Source organism: Balaenoptera physalus (genome assembly GCF_965194825.1).
Source record: "Balaenoptera physalus genome assembly, chromosome: 4".
NCBI lineage: Eukaryota > Metazoa > Chordata > Mammalia > Artiodactyla > Balaenopteridae > Balaenoptera > Balaenoptera physalus.
Window position 1 is genome coordinate 53,536,516 of NC_138891.1, and position 23,572 is coordinate 53,560,087.

At 34.9% G+C, this 23,572-nt stretch overlaps 2 protein-coding genes across 5 annotated transcripts in view; both read left to right on the forward strand.

Annotated features, from left to right (window-relative positions):
- NLGN1 (neuroligin 1) overlaps positions 1–23,572 on the forward strand; it is a 724,630-nt gene that overhangs the window by 253,553 nt on the left and 447,505 nt on the right. The gene's annotated exons all lie outside the window — the stretch shown is intronic.
- Positions 8,780–10,063, forward strand: LOC309659363 (heterogeneous nuclear ribonucleoprotein D-like). Its single transcript, XM_082459074.1, has one exon. The coding sequence runs from the start codon at positions 8,880–8,882 to the stop codon at positions 9,783–9,785; it is 906 nt and encodes a 301-aa protein (XP_082315200.1). The 5' UTR covers positions 8,780–8,879; the 3' UTR covers positions 9,786–10,063.

Here is a 23,572-nt window from a genome sequence, read left to right on the forward strand (position 1 = left end):
GTTTTCATAGTCTTGAGTTCGCTAAAATCATTCCTATGATTGAAGCTTCTTCATTATATGTATATATAATGGCATGATTTGTGTTGCTGTGAAATTATGTAGACACTTATTTAAACACATTAATTTTGACATTGCAGATTTCTTTCTGTAGTGTGAATTCTGTCATGTTTTTCAGGACTTAAACTATTTTAAAGGCCCTTCAAAAGCTTATGAGATTTAAAAACCTAGGCTGAGGGTATATGTCCAGAAATAGGGATCTCCTTCTACGTGATAAAGACAGGTGATTCCAGGTAGTAACAGTCCTTCAACATTCGTCCAACTAATATTCACAGACTACTCTACCATGCTAGATGCTATTTTAGGTACTGGGGGCACAACAGCAAACAAGAGAAAAAATTCTCTTCCTTGTGCCTCATATTCAAATGAGAAGAGAAAAGCAATAAACAAAATGAATAAGTAAAATACAGAGTATGTTATGATAGTGATAGGTGCTGAGGAGAAAACACACATCATAGAAGGTAGATGGGAAATTTGAAAAAGGAGTAGTGAATTTTAATAGGGTGGCCAGAGAAGACTTTGAATAAAGACCTGACTGAGAATCTGTACCAATAGATATCTGGAGAAGAGGGTTTTAGGCAGAGGGAAAAGCAAAAAGCAAAGGGACTGAGCTGAGAGAGGGACTATGTGTATTCAAGGAACAGCAACTCAGCCTACAGATAAGTCAGATAGGCCCTGGGGACTCTGCAGATGATGCAGAGTTGCCTTCGGAGGGAATGTGGCTTTTTTTTTTCTTCTTTCCCTGAGTAATATGGAAAGGCTTTGAATGGTTTTGAGCAGTAATGCCATGACCTGAATTACTTTTTAACTGTGATCTTTTGGCTTCTGTGTTGAGAATAGATTGGAGGGGAGCAAGAGTGTATGAAGGGCGATTAGGTGGGAGGCTACCATGATTATCCAGGCAAAATATGATGGTAGCTCAGACCAAAGTGATAAGTGTAGAGGTGGTTAGAAGTGGCTGGATTCTGAGTGTTTTGAAGATAGAGCTGATAGGATTTGAAGGGTGGACTTAAAAAGTCAAGGATGGTTCTAAAGTTTTTGTCCTTAGCCACTGCAAGAGGGAGCTTCCATATCCTGAGAAGTAGAAGATGGCGGGAGGAACAACTTTGCAGTGGTGCGGCAGGAGCTCAGGTCTGGACATCGAATTGGCAATGCCTATTGGGTATCAAAGTGGAGGTTTCTACTTGGTAATTGGATATGCAAGTCTGGAGTTTAGGGGAGAGGTCCAGCGAGAAAGAAAAACTGGGAAAATTAGTGGTTTTTCATAATCCAAATAATCATGACTTTCAGGGTTTGGATTCTTTTGTAAGGTCTACCTGATTTGTTTTCTCAAATCTGTTTCATTCAGATTTTTATGTTTTTCTTCTGCACTCTTGTATTCTAACAGTTAACATGCAGCCCATCTTATTTAATACTTGGCCTTGAGCATAGTCGTATATCTAACGGTTTTAAAAATCATCTGTGATGTTTTCTTCTTATCTACAGCAAATAGGTAATTGATCCTAAGATGCCCTGCTGATTGGCCATAATATTATTTTCAAGATGAGTTTTAGCAGGTTATAGAATTACTGGAGTTGGGGTATGTATATATATGTATTATATATGTGAATGTGTATATATGTATAATATGTATGTATGTATGTATATGAATATATATATTCAATCAGTTTATCAATATGTTTCCATGTGTTTAAGCTATGTTTTTATTTTTACTTGGACTTATCTGAGCATGTTAAAGAGATACCTATTTAATATAGTAAGCTATGCATACAGCCCAACCTGTCTCATCAAGATTTATAATTCTCTAATTTCATAGGTCAGTTAATAGGATTCCCATTCAGCTCCCAGGCTGTCATAACTTATGACATTCAAGTGTATGTTTCGGTATGGTTTTAGCCAAGGGAAGTCATGTAGCCAGTGAAGCAGAGAGAGGAAAGAAGATTGCCATACTTGAATCTGTACCATCAAAATGACAAAATGGGTCTATAATAAACAATAAGTTAGTGCTTGATATGCCTACAGCATCAACTGTAACACACAACAGGCAAGTTATTTATGAAATGAGCCTCTAGAAAATATATAGCTCTTATAATATGAATCTCATTTCTATGTTCCTTCCAACAAAATAGTGTGGCATAATCCATCTATTTAGAACACATGGTTGCTTTATTATTTTTTAAAAAATATGATGACACCATAGAGCGAGGAAATATCAAAGAAATTCAATCATGTAACAAATGGAACCCAACTATTTTTAAAAATATGTTGTGATATTTAGCTTTTTAAAATTTAGGAAAAAATAAAATATAATTTTCTAGAACACAAAGCAGGCTGCGCTAGTGTTAGGCATGTATTGTTTACAAAAAGGGGAGAGGCTTCTCAATAAAATCTGTTTAGTTTATAACTGATAGTCAATAAAATTTTCTTTCTGGAGTGATCATTTAAATTTGCAACAGCAAAACTTAGGCCCTAATGTTTTCTTTGGGAACACATTTCATTGTCAATAATCTAAGTCAGTGGGTTATTCATTTTAATAGAGATGTAGTATATATTGAACAATATACATGTTATTATTATATGCAATTAATATAGATAATAATATAGTCAGTATTGCATGTACACACACACATTCTTTTATCTATGTCTTCTCTATCTCCAAGATGATTTAAAATAGAATTTGGCTACCACAGATACGTAAAAAATTTTTAATATTGAATTACAGTCATGAGTCACAATCCAAGAATACTAGATGTTTCCTTCCGGGAAGAAAAAAAGAAGTGGTCATCTGTCTTTCTCACCTTGAAAATGAGAAACTTAGAACTGGAGAATGAATATAGCTCCATAGACTAAAGGAAGTTAGAAAAATAGTAGATTTACATATCACTTTGACATTTATGAATTGTTTTCACAGTTCTTTTCTCATTTGATCCTCATAAGATCTCTGTAAAGTTGGCAAGGCACGTATTAATAATTCCAGTTTGTATGTGGGACGTGTGAGGCTCAGTGATGTTAGTAAGGATGGCTCTACTGATAGATAGGTTTGCATGCCAGAGCTGGAACTTGCAACCAGGTATCCTCACTCAGGATAAAATGTAAATTCAAAATGATTAAGATAAATCTGTAATATAAATCTACACCATCATGACTATAGGGGATATTAAAGACACTAGAATGTTTTGAAGTACAGTCCTAACTTTATAATGCCTAATATATCGTCTCAACCATTATGACAATTCTATAATGACTTAAGAGTCCTATAATGTTACTGTAAGTAAGACATATATTGGAATTTTGAAGTGTTATTCATACTATGAAGTTAACTATTCTTCGAGGTTACCACCACATTACTACCACTGCTGTTTCTATTATTACTACAACTAATACTATAGTAGTAATAATCATAATACCAGTAAAAACAATATTAATGATAGTTTATTCATTTATAGACCTTACTGTATATACAAGTTGGAGGATTTTATAAATTTATTTTTAAAAGAAAAAAGTGTAAAGTCCTGACAACATATTCTCACCGATGGAACAATATAAACTTGGGAAAATAATTGTGGTTTCATGGAATTTTCTTTAGCAACTTCTTCCAGGCAATTTAAATTTAACTGACTTTGTTAATTTCATATTTTAATGAGATATTATGATTCATGAAAGAACTACTTTTGAGACTCTATTATTGAAAAAGAAAAGTTTTCAGACCCCTATTACTATGCCTGTATCATAATTTTTCTATTCAGACAGTGTGGTACAATCCATTGGCATCAAAAGTTAGAACAATATAGCATTTTCTATAACTTCAAGTTAAAATGAGCATTTCTGGTTGGGATTTTTTTCTAAGGCTGTCAACAAAATGATAATGCTCACATGGGGAAGGGGATCCTGAATATACAATTACTTGCTAAATTGATCTCAAGGTCCCTATATTGATCTACTAGGTAACATGGCAGTCATTTTTGAAAATCACTGTAATATGTGTTATGAAAATCATCTAAAATATACTTACATAATAGGTGTTAATATCTCCTTTGGAACTTTTGCATCCCTTTTACATGTTAACACAATGGACTAAATAATTTTAAAATTGTATGTTGAGGAAACAATTTTGTTCTTTTTCCCTAAACTATGCATGAAAATGATAAGAAATAGGAAATTAAGCGTACTCCATTTTCATTCTTAATTTCCCTCCTTGCCTTCAAGACAAAAATGAGGGTTTTTTTTACGTTCTTAATGCATATAAAATTAAATAAAACCATACATATACTTTAGGGTAACATTTCTATTAACATTTAAATGTGTTTATCTATATTTAAATGTACTCATCATAGAAACTATAGAATAAAGGAAAATCTGCTTTAGGACAGTAAACATAGACTAGTCTCCCTTCTTTATGAGACAACCTGAATTTAAAAGAATGTCTGTTGTAAATGTATCTGAAGACTCTGAAAAGCCTTTTGTTCCATAATGATATTCATTAATGTACAATATGTTGAGCAAAAGGAATAGCTGTCACCCGAGGTAGATGCTGGGTATCTGAGTCTTAGCATGGAAGTGCAAACTCAGTGGCATACTGAACATTCAAATTCAAATGCACTGTATGTTCTTATTTGTATCTGTATATTAAAGTGCTAATTAACTCTTTCTACTGCAGAGTATTTAGCATATTTAGTAGTATACATTTAAGTTATTTTTCTTTTTAACCGTGGTAAATCAAAAATAAGTAAATAAATAAAACAATAACTAGCCAAAATGTATGTGTGTGGCTATTAGATTCTGTGCAGAGGAGGTCGGTGGGAAGGGGTGGAGACTATGCAACTCTAGACAATGGGTAATCCTGAAATTTTTATATAATTTCAAGTCATTAAATAATCAACTTGTATTTTTGAAGGAGCTTTATTGAGGTGTAATCGATATACTAAAAACTGGGCATATTTAACGTAGATAATTCAATGAGTTTGGACATACGCATGTACTCACAAAACCATCACCACAACCAAGGTATCAGTCAAGGTATCAAGCCATCACCTCCAAAAGTTTCCTTGTCTCTCCTTATTGTTGTTGTTTGTGGTAAGAACTCTTAATATAAGACTATCCTTTTAAAAAAATTTGAATTGCATAATATACTATTGTTGACTATAGACACTACACTGTACCACAGATATCTAAAACTAATTCATCTTGCATAAGTGAAACGTTATACCAATTGAAACAACTCCGCTTCCTCCTCTTCCCCCAGTACCTGGTGATACCATTTTGTTCTCTGTTTCTGAGTTTGTCTCTTTTAGGTATTTCATATAAGTGGAATCATATAGTAGTTGTTCTTCTGTGATTGATTTATTTCACTTGACATAATGTCCTCCAGATTCATCTGTATTGTCATAAATGATAGGATTTATTTTCTTTTTTAAGGCTGAATAATATTCCATTAAATGTATATACCACATTTTCTTTATCCATTTACCTGTTGATGGACATTTAGGTGGCTTCCATAACTTGGCTGTTGTGAATAGTGCTTCACTGAAAACTTGTGTTTTTGAAATTTTACAAATGGAACACTTACAGTTGAAAAAAAATAACTAGTCTTACTTTGATTGGACAGAATAGAAAATAGTGCTGTACAGGTAAGTGACAGGAAGCAATGGAAGAACTGAGTCTAGAACCAGATTTTTTTATCCCCAAGTCAAGGCTTGTTCTTTTACATTGTGCCTGGTTAACCTGAGAATTTTGTTTAGTGTGAACATTTGAAATTGCATACCACCTGGTCAACTTGCTCTTTTGACAAGGAAAAATTGAAAGACATATCTTGGTAACCGGCTATATAAGAATGTTTTATTTGTATCTGTTTTAACATCAGATTTGGCCAAATTTATAGCCTTGTAAAATAAGTATGACCCCCCTAATTTTGGATAATTTACATTTATCATATTTTGGATACTTTAAGTGTATCAGATTTTGTTCAACCAACTGCACATTTATGACATATTTTATTTTGAAAGTTAACTTTTAGCCTTTACATTATGGTTTGTTCAATTACTGATTAAGTTTATCACATTTATCAAGTGAAAATTTTCTTAGTAATTTTGTATACTTTGAGAAGTTAAGTTCTTCGTTAGTATGATAACTAACTTTTGCCAACCCTAGTCTTAAAGTCATTCCACTAGAATGTATGTTTAATATGAACTGGGGATTTGTCTGCCTGATTCAATGCTGGATTCCCAGCCCTAAATCCCTGCCTGTCACAAAGAGCCTTTCAAGAAATATTTGTTGAATGAATGAATGATTCATTGCTGCTTTTCTATGGAACTTGTTAAAAAAAAAAAGTAGATAATGATGTTGGTAGAGTTTCAGAATATTTCTAAGAACTTCTGAATTGCTTAGAGAGAGAATAAAAAATTGGGACTTATGATTGCTGAGGCAATGGATTCTATACTCACAGAGTGAAATTGTCTCTATGTTTGGAATCCTGAGAGTGCGAATAAAAATATGATGTGCAAGCAGTCGAGGTTGACTGATGCTTCACATGAAAAGTCTTACTGGCATTGAGCTATAGTTTTCTTCTGCATATATTCATCCAGTTCAAGTTGTTAGAGTGTATGAATTATTTTTTATTCAGGAAATAGGTTTTCTTGGTTTAATTTTATATTATCAAGAATGAAAGTTTGAAGAGAAAATTAGACCCTCACACTACTGTTTCTTTAACTCCTTGAATTAGATGACTACTTTTTCTTTAGAGATTAGGATACAAGCCAGTAATTTATTTCACCTTTGGTTAATGTGAGTAAAAGAAAAAAATCCATCAACCTTTTCTTAAATCATTGAACTTAAATCATGTAACACAATAGCTATTGCCCTGTCATTTTGTTATTTTTTTTTTTAGTTTCAAGTGAAACTTGAATTTAGAGTGTTTACCTGTTATATAAAATTGTCGTATTTTTGAACAGTGAGTTTTTACCCAGTGTTGAGCTAGGTCAAGTCATCAGCATGATGAGACCCTGAAGACCCTCTGAGGGGCTCTAAAAACTAGTGTGTGCTTTTTTTTATTGTGGTAAGATGATTTAACATGAGATCTACCTCTTAACAAATGTTTCAGGCTATGCGGATAATGCTTAAATCATCCAAACAATTGTGACAGTCAGAGAGGAAATGTGTTATTACGGATGTACCTAATAGCCCTGTTATTGTTGTTCCCTCTTAACTGATAAAGCAAATGAGGCACAGAAAATTATAACTTGAAATATTTACACTGCTAGTAAGTGGTTTCTGTGGACACTGGAACCCAGAGACAACCTGAGGCAGAGATTCCAGCCTAACTACTGTGCTGTTTTACAAATGAAAACCCGGGTAAGGGTATATTTTATACTTAATTTGACAGACAGATTAAGATTGGAAATGTAGTGATGGTTTTTGAGGTAAAAAGATATGCCTGGACTGTAATTAAGAAAATAATAGAGATAATAAGTATGTACATAATGGTGGGAGACTATAAAGAGGATATCACATACCTACACAGCAAGGAGGGTTGCACTATAAACGTGAGCATGAAAAGAAAGAGGATTTGTTGTTGTTGTTTGTGAGAGACATTGTAGGACACCTCATGAATGGATGCAGGGAGGAGGAGTCAAAGGTGAAACTATGTTTTTGATATTCCCTACCCAATTTTTAATAGTCTCACAACCTGACTTCAACTTCCCTGTACAACTTCATTTATTCCAGCATCTCTGTGAATATTATCGCTGTCACCCCACTCTAAGAATGACAACACACAGATGATTTTGCACTGTGAGCATAGAAGCTACTAGCTCTATAATAATTATTCCTACTTTTTTTCTCAATGTCTAAGCAAATCTAAAGTTTTTGGAAAAATCTAAACACTCTACCAAATTAACTATCTTTATATCTGTTCTACATCTATATATCCCAAATCAAATACCAGTCAAATGTGGTAAAATTGTTTGTTGTGTTATTGTAAATGGATCATTATTTCCAGTGTATACATTTTCCCAAATATAGATCATCTAGTATGACTTCATCCCACCCCTCTTAAATGAGAGTATATTTATCCGTTAAGGCAGCTTTAGAAAAATTTTGAATCTAGCACCTAAAGTAGATGAAATTGGAGAATTGTTTTGGCATTCACAAACTACATGGGATAAGAGAAAGTTGTTCGGGGGATGGAGGATGAGTTCAGTCTTTTACATGTTTGCTGATTTAAGTTTGTAGTGAGACAGCGAGGTGGGCATGCCCAATGAGCAATAGCAAACACTGATCTGTAGGTCTGGGGGGACCTGTTGTTGGAGACGGACATTTGTATGGTATCCATAGAGGGCATAGCTGAAGTCTTGGGTGCAAATGAAATGACTAAAGGAGAAATATTGGATAGCAAAATGTGTTGAAGGTAGAAACCTTGGGTAATTTCTACATAGAAGAAATCACCACAAAGAAGATGGATCAGCATAAGTAAGAAAAAATACAGAAGTGAAAGGAGATCCAAAGGATGAAATATGATGAAAAGGAATGGTTAGTTCTCCAAGAAGGCAATGGAAAAATGCTAGTGAGTTTGGTGGTCATGCGTGACATTGGGGAACATTGTTTTTATAGAATGATAGGGCCAGAATTCAAATGGCAAATGGTTAAGGAACCTATGTTTAGCTGGGGTTGAGGTGGGGGGGAGGTAGCCCTTTTAGATTGCTCTATCAAGAACTCTGGTAATGCTCTTCCGCCGCCATTTTAAATCCAGCTCCATACAACGTTCTGCCGCCGCTGCTTCCGCGACACGGATTGCGCGCCAGCGCCTCCCGGCCGACAGCTCAGCCGCCATGGAAGACATGAACGAGTACAGCAACATAGAGGAATTCGCAGAGGGATCCAAGATCAACGCGAGCAAGAATCAGCAGGATGACGGTAAAATGTTTATTGGAGGCTTGAGCTGGGATACAAGCAAGAAAGATCTGACTGAATATTTGTCTCGATTTGGGGAAGTTGTAGACTGCACAATTAAAACAGATCCAGTCACTGGAAGATCAAGAGGATTTGGATTTGTGCTTTTCAAAGATGCTGCTAGTGTTGATAAGGTTTTGGAAATGAAAGAACACAAGCTGGATGGCAAATTGATAGACCCTAAAAGAGCCAAAGCTTTAAAAGGGAAGGAACCCCCTAAAAAGGTTTTTGTGGGTGGATTGAGCCCAGATACTTCAGAAGAACAAATTAAAGAATATTTTGGAGCCTTTGGAGAGATTGAAAATATTGAACTTCCCATGGATACAAAAACAAATGAAAGAAGAGGATTTTGTTTTATTACATATACAGACGAAGAGCCAGTAAAGAAATTGTTAGAAAGCAGATATCATCAAATTGGTTCTGGGAAGTGTGAAATCAAAGTTGCACAACCCAAAGAGGTATATAGGCAGCAACAGCAACAACAAAAAGGAGGAAGAGGTGCTGTAGCTGGTGGACGAGGTGGTACTAGGGGTCGTGGCCGAGGTCAGGGCCAAAACTGGAACCAAGGATTTAATAACTATTATGATCAAGGATATGGAAATTACAATAGTGCCTATGGTGGTGATCAAAACTATAGTGGCTATGGCGGCTATGATTATACTGGGTATAACTATGGGAACTATGGATATGGACAGGGATATACAGACTACAGTGGCCAACAGAGCACTTACGGCAAGGCATCTCGAGGGGGTGGCAATCACCAAAATAATTACCAGCCATACTGAAAGGGGACGTTGGAGAAAACAGGAAGAGATTGCTAAAGTAACCCATCTTGCAGGACGACAGTGAAGATTGGTCTTCTGTTGATCTAAGATGATTATTTTGTAAAAGACTTTCTAGTGTACAAGACACAACTGTGTCCAACTGTATATAGCCGCCAATTAGTTTTTGTTTTTACTTTGTCTTTTGCTATCTGTGTTATGACTCGACGTGGATTTGTGTTTATACAAATTTTATTTGTATGATTTCATGTTAAACCTCAAATAAATGCTTCCTTATGTGATTGTTTTTCTGCGTCAGGTACTAAATAGCTCTGTAAAAGTGTAATTTTAAATAAGCAATAATTAAGGCACAGTTTATTTTGTAGGGAGTGTTGATCCATAGGGAGAAACTGGTCCTTTACGAATAGCCAGCTACAGTGTCTCCTCTGTTCTCTTCTTGTTGTTAGATGTATTATTCTATGTTCTAAGGCTTCATTTCCCTGTTAACTGAGGCTTCCACATACCTTTAAGTAATGTTGTTTTCTCTCTATTTCTGGAGACTTTGTCATGAAAGTTTCTGTGGCGTAGTTATAGTGTTGTGATGAGTGGAAGCTTTCTAGTAGACCGTAAGTCTTCTGGTTATATTTTGAAAAGTAACTTTTTAATGGCACAAAGCATGCTGGTAGCTCCTTTTATGAATAGAAAATATTTTGCTTTGTTCTTGTCTCTGGAAAGGCATTTGTTATGACTTGCTGCATTCAGTGGTCTGCTAGAAAAGAGCTTTGGCTAATCATAATACCATAACTTTGTTTTCTTGATTAAACTGTCTAAATATACCCAGGGGAAAAAACACTTGAACTGTGTTATAGGAGCCACAGTTTAAGAATATCAGATGTAGTTACATTTAACACAAGGATTTTGGCAAATAGGTATGAAGTTACTAAAGTTTGAACAAAAGTTAGATTAAAATATTCGACGTAGTGGATGAGTAAATTAATTGTATACTATTCTGTTGGTATTATGTCACAGCAAGCACCAAACTGAACAAAATGTTTTCTGTTGGGGCATTTTTAGGAAGCTGTATTGGGTGTTAACTGTTACGTGGTGTGAGTTCTTAGAAAAATTCATGGTAGTAAGTTTCATCATTTTTAGCGCAGTTAGTGCATGAGCTGAATAGTTAAGCATATCCATGTTCAAACGTAAAAGGAATAGTGGGGAAAGGTATCCCTTAAATCTTATGTAAATGCAAATCTAAGTGTGACCAAGTCATGTCATTACAACAGATCTTCTGGTGCATTAAAAAAAAAACAGCTTTAGCTCTAGATTTTGGAGGATGTCCTGGGTAAATTCAAGTTTTGAATTTTACATTCAGTGTAGTTATTGAATTTAAGGTTTTTGTTTTTGTTTCTGTGGTTCCATGTTAGCCATTAGGATTGGCATACATGTTCACATGTGGAATAGTTGACCTCACCTTCAACCAAGTGTAAATTTTTTTATGCTAATGAACCTGCCTTGTTTTATTTGGTGCCTGCAACTTTCTTTGTTCCGATGATGTTTGTACTTGCTGGGCTATCAAGTTACAATGCTTTTGGCGTTTTGCTCCTGTTTTGCTATTTGACCTTACACCTAGGCCAAGTACCAATGTTGGCTATTGCAAGGGATTGTTTGATTCTTTCAACATGCAACCTTAGGGAACAGAAAGGAGATTTTCATTTTAAGTTATGTTGTCAAAGTCAGGTGCAGTGTCTTTAGGGCAGTGAATCCTGTAAGTTCAAATTTATGATTAGGTGACAAGTTGACATTGAGATTGTCCTTTCCCTGATCAAAAATGAATAAAGGCTTTTTAAACAAAAAAAAAAAAAAAAAAAAAAGAACTCTGGTAATGAAGGAGAGTAAGACAGAGGGGGTGTTATGAGGGGAAAGTAGAGTGGAGGGAAGTGCTGTATTTATTTTGTTTTCATATACTGATGGAGTGTGTGGGTTTGGTTGCATGTGGGTAGGTATGTTTGGAGGGGTGGTCCTAAGGAAAATTAAATATGAAAACATTTCTAAGGAAAAATTAAATATGAAAACAAAAACAGTGGAGAATAATACTTTGTTAAGGGGATGCAAATTTGTTTTTTTTTTTTTTTTAATTAATTAATTAATTTATTTATGGCTGTGTTGGGTCTTCGTTTCTGTGCGAGGGCTTTCTCTGGTTGCGGCAAGCGGGGGCCACTCTTCATCGCGGTGCGCGGGCCTCTCACTATGGCGTCCTCTCTTGTTGCGGAGCACAGGCTCCAGACGCGCAGGCTCAGTAGTTGTGGCTCACGGGCTTAGTTGCTCCGCGGCATGTGGGATCTTCCCAGACCAGGGCTCGAACCCGTGTCCCCTGCATTGGCAGGCAGATTCTCAACCACTGCACCACCAGGGAAGCCCCAAGGGGATGCAAATTTGATGCAACAAGTTCTTGAAACACGAGGGAGGGGCTGAGGTATTACCTTTTCTGTAAATTTAACAGCAGAGTAAGAAAAGTTTTCAATTTGTTTCATCTGCTTTTACATTTAAATTTCTTGAGTTAGGCTGTAAATATTGGAAGGAAGGAACAGTGAATAATAATGTTTTTCATTGTTTCATTATAGACATTAACAGAGTAAGCATAGTTCTAAACTTATTTGGCATGATTATTCAACATTTACACTCATTTGACAACTTTTATTGAGTGTCTAGTTTGGTTTACACACTATACCAGAAAAAACAAAAACAAAAACACAGAGTTGCTGCCAAGTTCAAGGAGTTCACATGTGTTTAGTAGTTTAAAATGACCAACCATTATAAAGCAAAGAAGATTATGACATAAAATAAAGACATTATCTTATGATCTGTGGAAATTATTTGAACTGGCAAAATACCATGCATTTAAGATGGTATCTCTAGGGAGGAAAAGGGTTTGGGGAAAAAGCCACTGGATTATGTGAAAAGGAGTTTCTCAGTGATCTTAAAAGATAGTGATTTCCATAAAGGTACCTCACTCTTCATTTTGTTAATTCCATACTCCCACCATCCTGCTGATGTTAGTTGAACAAATTCTAATATATTAACAGACTTATATCATTATTTATGGTAGAGCAAATATAATTTTGAGGTAGTTGTGTAAAATGAGCCTGTGCCTTAATGGGCAAACCCTGCAATTTTATTACAGTGTCAATACATAATAGGGCATGCTTTATTGGGCCTTCAGTATATGGCTGGTGTGCTGTGAGTTGTAAGGCCAAATCCTATCCACTTTCTACTGTAGAACATCTAGGCTAATGATCTTCTATAAGCAAAAGCAAAGAAACAAAATAAACCAAAACACGTACACACACACACACAGACACACACAAACACACAGACACACACACACCCTGGAATTATAATGAGAAATTTATATTGTTAAAAAAATTACTCTTTTCAAATATTTCTTTAGGATTCAGTAATATTCATGATAGATAGATAGATAGATAAATAGGGAGATAGGAATTAATCCAGGAGCAACTTAATAGGGAAAAAAGAATGTTAAAAGTGAACGGGATTTAAATAGTATCTAGTCCAACTCTTTCTTTATAGGTTAAAAATTGAGGTGAGGTATTAGAAGAAAAAATAGGGCTGAATCTAGTTCTCTTTACTCTCATTTTAAATTTTAATTTAAAATGTTTTGATATCATAGTATTCAACACTTTGTCCTATAACCATTTGTTTAGTCATCTATTTATCACTCACCACTAGGATGATAATTTTCTTGATAGGCAAGAGCTATGCTTTGCTAGTTTGTGTCCCAGGTACAAGTACAGCTCCTAGAACATAATAGATATTTGAAAATATTAGTAGGAATGAATGAATGAGCCATCTTATCTAAGATGCATTATTTATAAATCCTCCACTCAGGACTCCATCCAGCGTTACTGAATGAAGCCTCATTGAACAGAAAAACCTGCCCGCACTCTGTTAGATCCTCTGGTTTACTAGGGTACACTCCCAGCAGATAACAGGAGACCCAGGGCTCAGTGCTTTCATATAAGGTAAACTGGCCCTGGTATTTCAGGGACATTTCTAAGCAATTTAGAATGGAAGTTAGAAACAGATCTGGAGATTACCTGGAGTGTCTGGGATGAGAGAAGATGGGAGGAGGATAGGATGGACCCAAGCTGGGGAAATCCTCATTCAGAGCCCACCAAAATTGCAAGTTTCTTAATTCTCTGGATGCTACAACCATGAGTCTGACCTGGAAAGATGGGGAATCTGATTTCACTGTGTGCCATCCCCTCCCATTTCCACAAATGAATTGAACCAGAGAGAATCCTGGTAGGGAGAGAATGATGATATTTTACTGAGGGGGAAATTAAGACATGGGAAGATTAATTCATTTGCTCAAGGGTAACATGAATTATGTGTGCTCACAGTATTACACCCTTAATTAACTGATACTCCCCTTCCACGTCTTAGTATCACTGAACTCAAACCCATATCACTCACTTTAAGGATGGTAATTTTCTTGATGGGCATGAGCTATGCCATCTGTGAGTCTGAGTTACTAAATTGAATGGAAGCTTTTCTTTTAATAACCATGTGAATGGTGGACAGACATTGCCCTTATGTCTAAATGAATCAAGAACCACTCTAGTAAATATCTCCCTGAAGCATTAATAGTCTAAAAAAATTTTAGAACCTTCCTTTGTAGTTAACATTTTTTTCCTTCCTACTGCTCCATGAGTGCACAAGAAAGGAAAATGTTAAACTGCCTCTGATGCTTAATAATATTCCAAAGTAGTTGTCTTAAAAAGTATATTAAAGGTGACTCTCTTACATGTCTTCCTTTATTTGATTAAATGTTTAAAGAACAACTGTTTGAAATGATGAACTTGCAAAAGACAGTTAAATATGTTCTTGTTTAAAAAAAAAACAACACTGCAATGAGAAGGTTGTTTAAAAGGTATCTTGGGATTGTATTCTGAGATGACAACTGATGAATAGCTTTGTTTTGCTCTTTTTTTGCCAGAAAGATTTTTATACATTACTTAGATCTCTCAATGCATTTTTCTCACATCTCAAAGATGGTAGGGTTTTTATATTACTTCCAAAATGCAAATCAAACACAAAGGGAAAACAGACATTTTGATCAAGTCCTCAATTCTTCAAATAAATGTTTCTAACAATGACTGTTACCAGCTATATTAGAATTGTTAGCTTTAAAGACAGTGGTTTATTCTGAAGAGAAGTTTTTAAAAAGCTATATTATTGTATTACTTTAGGCACTCCTAAAAAGTATATTCATTATAAAATTATTTTATAAGTATGTAGAGAAAAAGATAAAACTTCTTTATATTATGAAATTCATTCACTTTCACCTTTTCCTACCTGTATTTCTCTAAAATACAGCCTTGGCTGCATGGGAATATTTTTATAAATAATAATAAAGTGAACCATACTAATTGTTCCCCTTAAGAATAATTATTTTCATTCAACCAATAATATAATAGGAGAAAAGCTTACATTCAATGCTATGTACTTGTATAATTCAAGAAACACTTATTGAAGATTTGAAACAGGTTAGGTGAATATAGTGTCAAAGAGATGAATAAAAGTTATTCAGTAAACAAAAACTTTCTGTTCTCAAGAAGCTTACAGTCTAATGAAAGGAGTAAGTAACAAACAAGTATATTAAATTTCCCTGTACTGAACATTTACTCTATGCCAGCGATCTTATTAATGGCAGGGTATGATTTTTCAAGCCCTATTACCTGGACTCAGATATAAATTCTCCAATTACTAGCTGTGAGACCTTGAGCATGTTACTTAACCCCTTTTTCCTTTTCTGTAAAATAGTGGTAATTGTAATACCTAATGTTGTTATGATAATTTAATAAACTGATAAGGGTAAAAATCCTGGAAGAGTGCTTGGCACCCAGTAAGCATGAAATCAATATTAGCTATTAGTAACTTGAATCCTCATTCCACATTTATGAGGTAGGTGTTGTAATCTCTGACAGACAGAGAACCTTAGAGACATCAAGTCTTTCCCAAAGTTGTACCCTAGAGAGGACAGAGCCATGAGTTAGTCCCATGTCAGCTCACCAGACTCCCAATTCCACTGGTCTTCACACTGGTTTTCAAATTAATTTTAACGATTAGAAACCTTCAAGTCATGTATCTCACAAGGTAGTAATAGTATAAAGCTATATATTTTATTTCTATTGCAAATGTCATCTCTGTGAATGCTAAAATATCTTACTCTTTCATTGCTTTTAGCATTAAAATATATAAATGTATACATTTCTACATATATTTGTATGTATAAATATATGTATATATTTTATATAAATATATATATAAAATGCCATTTTCCCCTGAACTGCTAAGAAAAGGAAGATGTGAAATAAGCAATAGCCCTTCTAGAATATTGGCCTGCATTTATTGAAGTATACACAGTCACCTTCCAATTTGGAATACTTTGTTGATTTTCTCAGCTAATTTTTCTTCCATTTTTAATAGATATTTCATTTAATTTTTATGTGAATTGTTTTACCTCCTATTGGGTTTTTAATGAGATGTGAAGTATTTTATTTTCCAGCTGTTATAGAATTAAATAGTATCTATTGACATTAAAAATTAGCTATAATTACCTGCAATAGATGTATTTTTAAACCACTCATAAAGAACAGAAAAGCTGTTTTCTACACATAAAGAAAGTGTGTTGGGGAAGGGTGGGTGAGTGGCAAGTTGCACATGAGATGAGAAACCAACTGAAGAGTTCATAACCTCGTAAAAATGCAGGAGGGACATAGGATATTTCTAATCATTTTATGTACAGCTTATCATCAACTCTTCGTGGACTACAGATGAATCTTTGAAATACTATATAAGCTTTACAGTAAGTAACGTATAATTAAAAGATCATTTTTTTCCATGGGGGGAAGGGTTATATTTTTTCCTTCAACTTGATATTGTTTTGTTTGAATTATTCTATATGTGGTTCCAGATAAATATGCACTTAATTTTAGTTCACATTGATTAGTCACTTTTCTAAGTCTCTACTGAACATTATAGACATTAAGGGAAAAACTGACAAATTCGATCTTTAGTTGACTCCATGTGTTGTCACTCAGCCATCTAAAAAACCGTAAGACAAATTAGGCAAAGCAAGAGACTGCAGAGTGCAGTGGCTCCTTCATCTGAATATGTCTGCCAACTTACAAACATTAGAATGGTTCACGTTACTAGAAGCTTGTTTGAAAATTCATACTGTTTTGGACTTCACTGGTGGTGCAGTGGTTAAGAATCCACCTGCCGGGCTTCCCTGGTGGCGCAGTGGTTGAGAATCTGCCTGCCAATGCAGGAGACACGGGTTCAAGCCCTGGTCTGGGAAGATCCCACATGCCGCGGAGCAACTAGGCCCGGAAGCCACAACTACTGAGCCCGCGCGTCTGGAGCTTGTGCTCCTCAACAAGAGAGGCCGCGACAGTGAGAGGCCCGCGCACCGCGATGAAGAGTGGCCCCCACTTGCCACAACTTGAGAAAGCCCATGCACAGAAACGAAGACATAGCCATAAATAAATAAATAAATAAATAATTTAAAAAAAAAAAAAAAAAAAAAGAATCCACCTGCCAATGCAAGGGACACGGGTTCGAACCCTGGTCCAGGAGGGTCCTGCATGCCGCGGAGCAACTAAGCCTGTGCGCCACAACGGTTGAGCCTGCGCTCTAGAGCCCGCCAGCCACAACTACTGAGCCCGCATGCCACAACTACTGAAACCCTCACGCCTAGAGCCCGTGCTCCACAACAGGAAAAGCCACCGCAATGAGAAGCCCACACACCACAACAAAGAGTAACCCCCACTCACCACAACTAGAGAAAGCCTTCGTGCAACAACGAAGACCCAATGCAGCCAAAAATAAAATAAATAAACAAACAAATTTTTAAAAAAAGAAAATTCATACTATTTTATTAATACAAAACCTGTGGTGTGCAAAATGTTAAGTACTTCTTAGGATTAGTAATTCAGCATGATTTAGGTATGAATTCCATGCTGTCTTAAAATACTGCTTTAAGCCAATGCTAATTACTTGTCCTTAGTCAAGCACTTTGGGGCAGTGTTGGGAACATGGGAGGCAAACAGTGTGATACAGTAAAAAGGGTACTGATTAGGAAATTATCCCTGCTTTGGCGTTAGCCTCTAATGGTAACTCATTTTGGTAACTCATCTCCACTACCTGAGGCTCCCTCTTCATATATAATATTATGACAGATGATTAAACCAGATGATTTCTATGTTCCTCTACTGTGATGCAATTCTCAGATCCCATGACTATGGAAAATTTTCCATTCCATAAATAGATGTGTTCATAGTTCACTGATATAACCAAGTACATTTGAGCTCAAATGTAAGAGAGTCATATATACTAAAATGAAATATATTTACCTAAGCATAATGTTTTCTCTATACTAGTGTATTTGTTTTAATTACACACACACACACACACACACACACACACACATATATTTCTTCATATAAGTGTAATACTTCCTGCAGAAAACTCAAGTAATACAGAAAAAAATATAATGAAGGGTGTAAAAAGCCCTAAAGTCTTTCTCCTCATAGACAGCCAGTAAAAATAGTTTGGTGAACAACTTTCCAAACATTAATGCTTGCATTAATGCATTAATCCTTACATACTAAGGTAATGTAAAATTTTATATAAACCGCATTTTATACATAAATCTGTATATGTATATGTGTATATTTATATATATTTCCATTTAGCAATATAGCCAGACATCTCTCAATGATAATGGCCATACTTATTAATGATGACATGCAATAACATATAATAATTACCCAAGGTGATCCTGTTAGGTCCCCAGGGTGCAAGTTCTCATCTTAAGAATCACCGTGTTATAATTTCTGGGTTATGATTAGATTTTCCTCACCAAATAATTAGAAACATGTTTACTCTTACCTTCTTCTAGTACTTCCTTTGTGGGAATTTAAAAAAAATATTTAGGGCTTCCCTGGTGGCGCAGTGGTTGAGAATCTGCTTGCTAATGCAGGGGACACGGGTTCGAGCCCTGGTCTGGGAAGATCCCACATGCCGCAGAGCGACTAGGCCCGTGAGCCACAATTACTGAGCCTGCGCGTCTGGAGCCTGTGCTCCGCAACAAGAGAGGCCGCGACAGTGAGAGGCCCGCGCACCGCGATGAAGAGTGGCCCTCACTTGCGGCAACTAGAGAAAGTCCTCGCACAGAAACGAAGACCCAACACAGCCAAAAATAAATAAATAAATAAATAAATAAAATTAAAAGAAAAAAAAATTTAATTCTTGACTCTGTCTGGAATTTAGTATAAAGAATGAGTTAAAGACACACATCCCTGTTTGATGGCCAATTTCTCTACTCTTTTGGTTGAAACAAATCTTTTCTTTACTAACTTTAAATACTTTTGTGAAGTACACATTAAGAATTTTATATTTACTTGGGTCTATTTCTAGACTCTCTTTACTCTTCTATTTGTCTTTTAATCTTTTATGTTGCTTATATCATGGCATTGTTACTTAGCTTTATGATATGGTTTAATATTTGATGGGTCAAGACCACTTCACACACATTCATTACTTTTTTGTTCATTATTTTCCTATGTTCACAAATTTATTTTTTCTGACAAATTTTAGAACATTTCATCAAATCTAGCTTCCTGAAATTCATTATAGGGTTGTAATTATTCTGTAGTGAATATATAAATTAATTTAATGAAGATAAACGCTTTTTACAATGTCAAGTCATTCATTTTCAAGAATAAGGCTCTCTTCTATTTTCAGGTCTCTGATGTTTATTTCAATAGACACGTATATCTAGGTCATATAAGTTTGTGATTATATGTATTCCTTGATTTTTCAGGGTTTTGTAAAGGTACATTTGAGACAAGTTTTTTTAAACTATATTTTACAAATGGTTACTGTTCTGAAGTGATTCCTAAACAGCCAGCTTAAAGAATGATTTTTATACTTTCTAATAACTTTTCTAATAACTTATATTTTCCAACAACCAAGATATTTGAAAATATTAATAATGTTATCCCCAGCTTTCCATACACGTTAAGTGAATGAGGACTAGATCCAGGTTTGATTGCTAACAATATTATCCCCTTCATTAACAATGCCAGGCACCTGGAAGATGCTCAGTAAATAACTGTGAGTGTGTTAAAGATTTTTATCTCGTGGTTCTAGCTTAGGATTTAAATAAGAGAAGGAGCAACCTTCATTTTGCCTAATTTCAAGAATGCTTCAAGAATTCTACCATTAAACCAGACTTGGTCTTTTGGTCAGAGTCACAACATACTCATGTTAAAATGTTAAAGAACTACTCATCCATTTCTGATATGCTAAGAGTCTTATTAAAATAGACTTAAAATTTTTATCAAATGCAGTTTGATATCATTTGGTACTTTTTTCCTTTCACCTATTAATATGGTAAATTACAATGTTTCCGGTTTATATGGGGCCTAAAACTTATACAATTTAAAGGACTCTCTTTAAGAAAGGGATACAGAATTATGAGTGCCTAGTTGAGTCTGAAAGTGAATAATTGTTTAGAATGGAAAAAGAAAAGCTGCCATGGAAGAGTTCCCTAGGAATAAAAGGTACTGAATCTAAAGCTTTATCAAATTCATGTTGTGGTGAATTAGAGAGAATTTCTAATATTTAACTAACCTTGTGTTTCTGAGGTGAACCCTATTTGGTCATGACATAATTCATTAAATATCTTGTGTACTTCTACTTGTTATTAATGTATTTGTAGGGGTTTTTTTGCATTAAGATTCATGTAAAATTGTGAATCAGTGACATGTTTATTTTGTAAAAACAAATGAGAAACATCCTTTCCTTTCCTTTCTCTGTAGATTTTATATTCCAGTGGAGCTTAATGTTCTTGCTTAAATTATAAGTCTTTTATTTTCTTGAAATTATCAATAACAACTTGACGAGTTGTTTTCAATCTCATCAGGCTGATACTGATAGAGCATAAATGCAAAGATGTTTCCAGTTAGTCTCAAGTGAGTTTATTTGTGATCTTCCAATCTTCCTATATTATTGCTATTTTGATCAGCTATATAATTGCTGATCAGAAATTTAGGAGAAATACACTGAGTCTTCCACACCTTTATACCCATATCTTGTTCACCCTGCATACTGTTCTATCTTTAAGACACAGCCACAATCACATGTAACCTGCTTCATTAGTCAACTCCTTAGATGTTTTCCCAGATATTAACTGTAGGTTGTCAGCAATGGTGGTGCTGCCACAGAAAGAATAGCAACAAATGATACCTTTCCTTAATAAAGTTGGCAGGTAGTCAATTATTTGTGAGATGGAGAAATACTTCTCTCTCTCAATGTTCCTATTGCTGATGCTTTTGGGGCTTAAAGAATTAAGTTTAAACATGAACTAATAAAATAGTTTCAGCACATCTAAAAAGTCAGGAAACAGTATGAACTGAATTTTATACAATGTTGGTTACATTTTTAAATAATATCCTTAATAACTTTTTCTTCCAAACTCAGTCCCTTTTACAGAGGAAGTACTTTTGTAAGTAAAGCGGTAGATCCAACATTAAATCCAATCTAAAATAAGTATAATAAATACACTACAGAGTGTCCCAAAAGTCTAACACCGAGAAAATTGCATATTTACACTGCAGCGTGCTCAGTGGCTGAATTTCACAAATGGATTGAATTATACACTGACACATCAGCTATTTCTTGTATGTGTCTACTAAGTGTATTTTGACTGAGTCTTTGTACTGAATACGTCTTTTTTTAAAAAAATTTTTTTCTTTTTTTTGATTTGGACCATTTTTAAAGTCTTTATTGAATCTGTTACAATATTGCTTCTGTTTTATGTTTTGGTTTTTTGGCCCCGAGGCATGTGGGATCTTAGCTCCCTGGCCAGGGATCGAACCCACACCCCCTCTTTTGAAAAACTGATACAATCTTTAAAACTTGCATTACTTAACAAAGACAGATTGTGTTTAAGCTTCATGTTTTCTGCAGATTTTTCCTGTGCCTTTAGAAATTTCACAATTTTAAACATCAAAATAAATCAACCCAATAGTGTGTTAGGAACTCAGGGTCAGCAGTAATGGTGATAGTATCTTTTCTGAGTTTTAATTAAAATTATTGTGATAATCATTTTACAAATTAGTTACCAAAATGAATATACTTTTGATGGTGATGTACCTTGTTTTATATAATTGATATATTACACCCCAAATATTTTTATTCATTATATGTAAAAATACTATTTCTTTAATGTATTTATAAATGCTATTTGTAAACACTGATCAAACACTTAAGATATGTGAAAAAACAAAGTAGGTAACTTTTTACCATTCAAATGTCCAGGTTCTCATTTTATCACTTTTGTGCTGTAGAACTTTATTAGTCTTTTTTTTTTTAAAGCAAAATGCACCTTTAATATAGGGAAAAAAACCTCTTTTTTTTTTTCAAATAATTCAAATATCCATTTTCCTTTGCAAAGTACACCAGTATAGCTTTTTAAAAAATGTTAGCTACTTGGGAACTCATTTTAATTAAAGTAATCAAATTATATTTGCTACCTAAATTAAATGTCCCATAACCACTCTTTTTTTTTTTCTTTTATAAATTTATTTATTTATTTTTGACTGCGTTGGGTCTTCGCTGCTGCACACTGGCTTTCTCTAGTTGCAGCAAACAGGGGCTACTCTTCGTTGCGGTGCATGGGCTTCTCATTGTGGTGGCTTCTCTTGCTGTGGAGCACGGGTTCTAGATGCCCAGGCTTCAGTAGTTGCGGCACGTGGGCTCAGTAGTTGTGGCTTGCGGGCTCTAGAATGCAGGCTCAGTCGTTGTGGCGCACGGGCTTAGTTGCTCCACAGCATGTGGGATCTTCCCAGGCCAGGGATCGAACCCATGTCCACTGCATTGGCAGGTGGAATCTTAAACACTGTGCCACCAGGGAAGTCCCCCCATAACCACTCTTCAATTTCAATATACAAAAAGGGAAACAGTGCAAGAATGCCAACTGAAGGCTTCACTTCTTTTTGGGTTTGCCCAGGAAGACCCTTTCCTTTGAAGCATATATGGAAATAATAATTATTATAAAGAAAGAAGGGTAGGTTATGTGAGTATGAAATTGTGCTAACTTTCTGTGTGTATATAATATTCACTCATATCATAACCAGGACTAACTTTTTATCTACAGGATAATGAATAACTCCTTTAACTCTTTTCAAATCAATATTTACATTCATTCTTTTATTATAATAATGACAGCCCAAGAAGAAAGTTGCATGATAAATTCAAAATTATTGACTGATAAAAAAATATGGAAGTACAGGGGATGGATTGCCATTAAAATTGATATTCATTGGGAAAAACATTGTGGAGGAATTGATAACTGAACAGGGGCTTGAAAGACATATAGCCCTGAAATAGAGGGAGACATGTAGAAAGGTATCACTACTATTTTGCCAAGATGAGGTTTGGCAAGATTGTTACCTTTCTACTTAATACCTAGTTGCTAGAAGAGTCAAACAAAAATAGCTCAGATCTTTGCCAGGCTGGTTTGCTTGTTTGAGCGTACTACAAGATCAAAAATCAGAAGAGACTAAATGTTTTGTTTAAAATCATGAAGCATTATTTTTTGGTAGAGCAAAGTGTATCAATCCTGTCTTATAAATATTAACATGCATCACATTTTTCACTATTAGAAGGAAGGAGTAAAAAGGAAATGTGACATAGTCTATCGCTTTAGATGCTTTAAC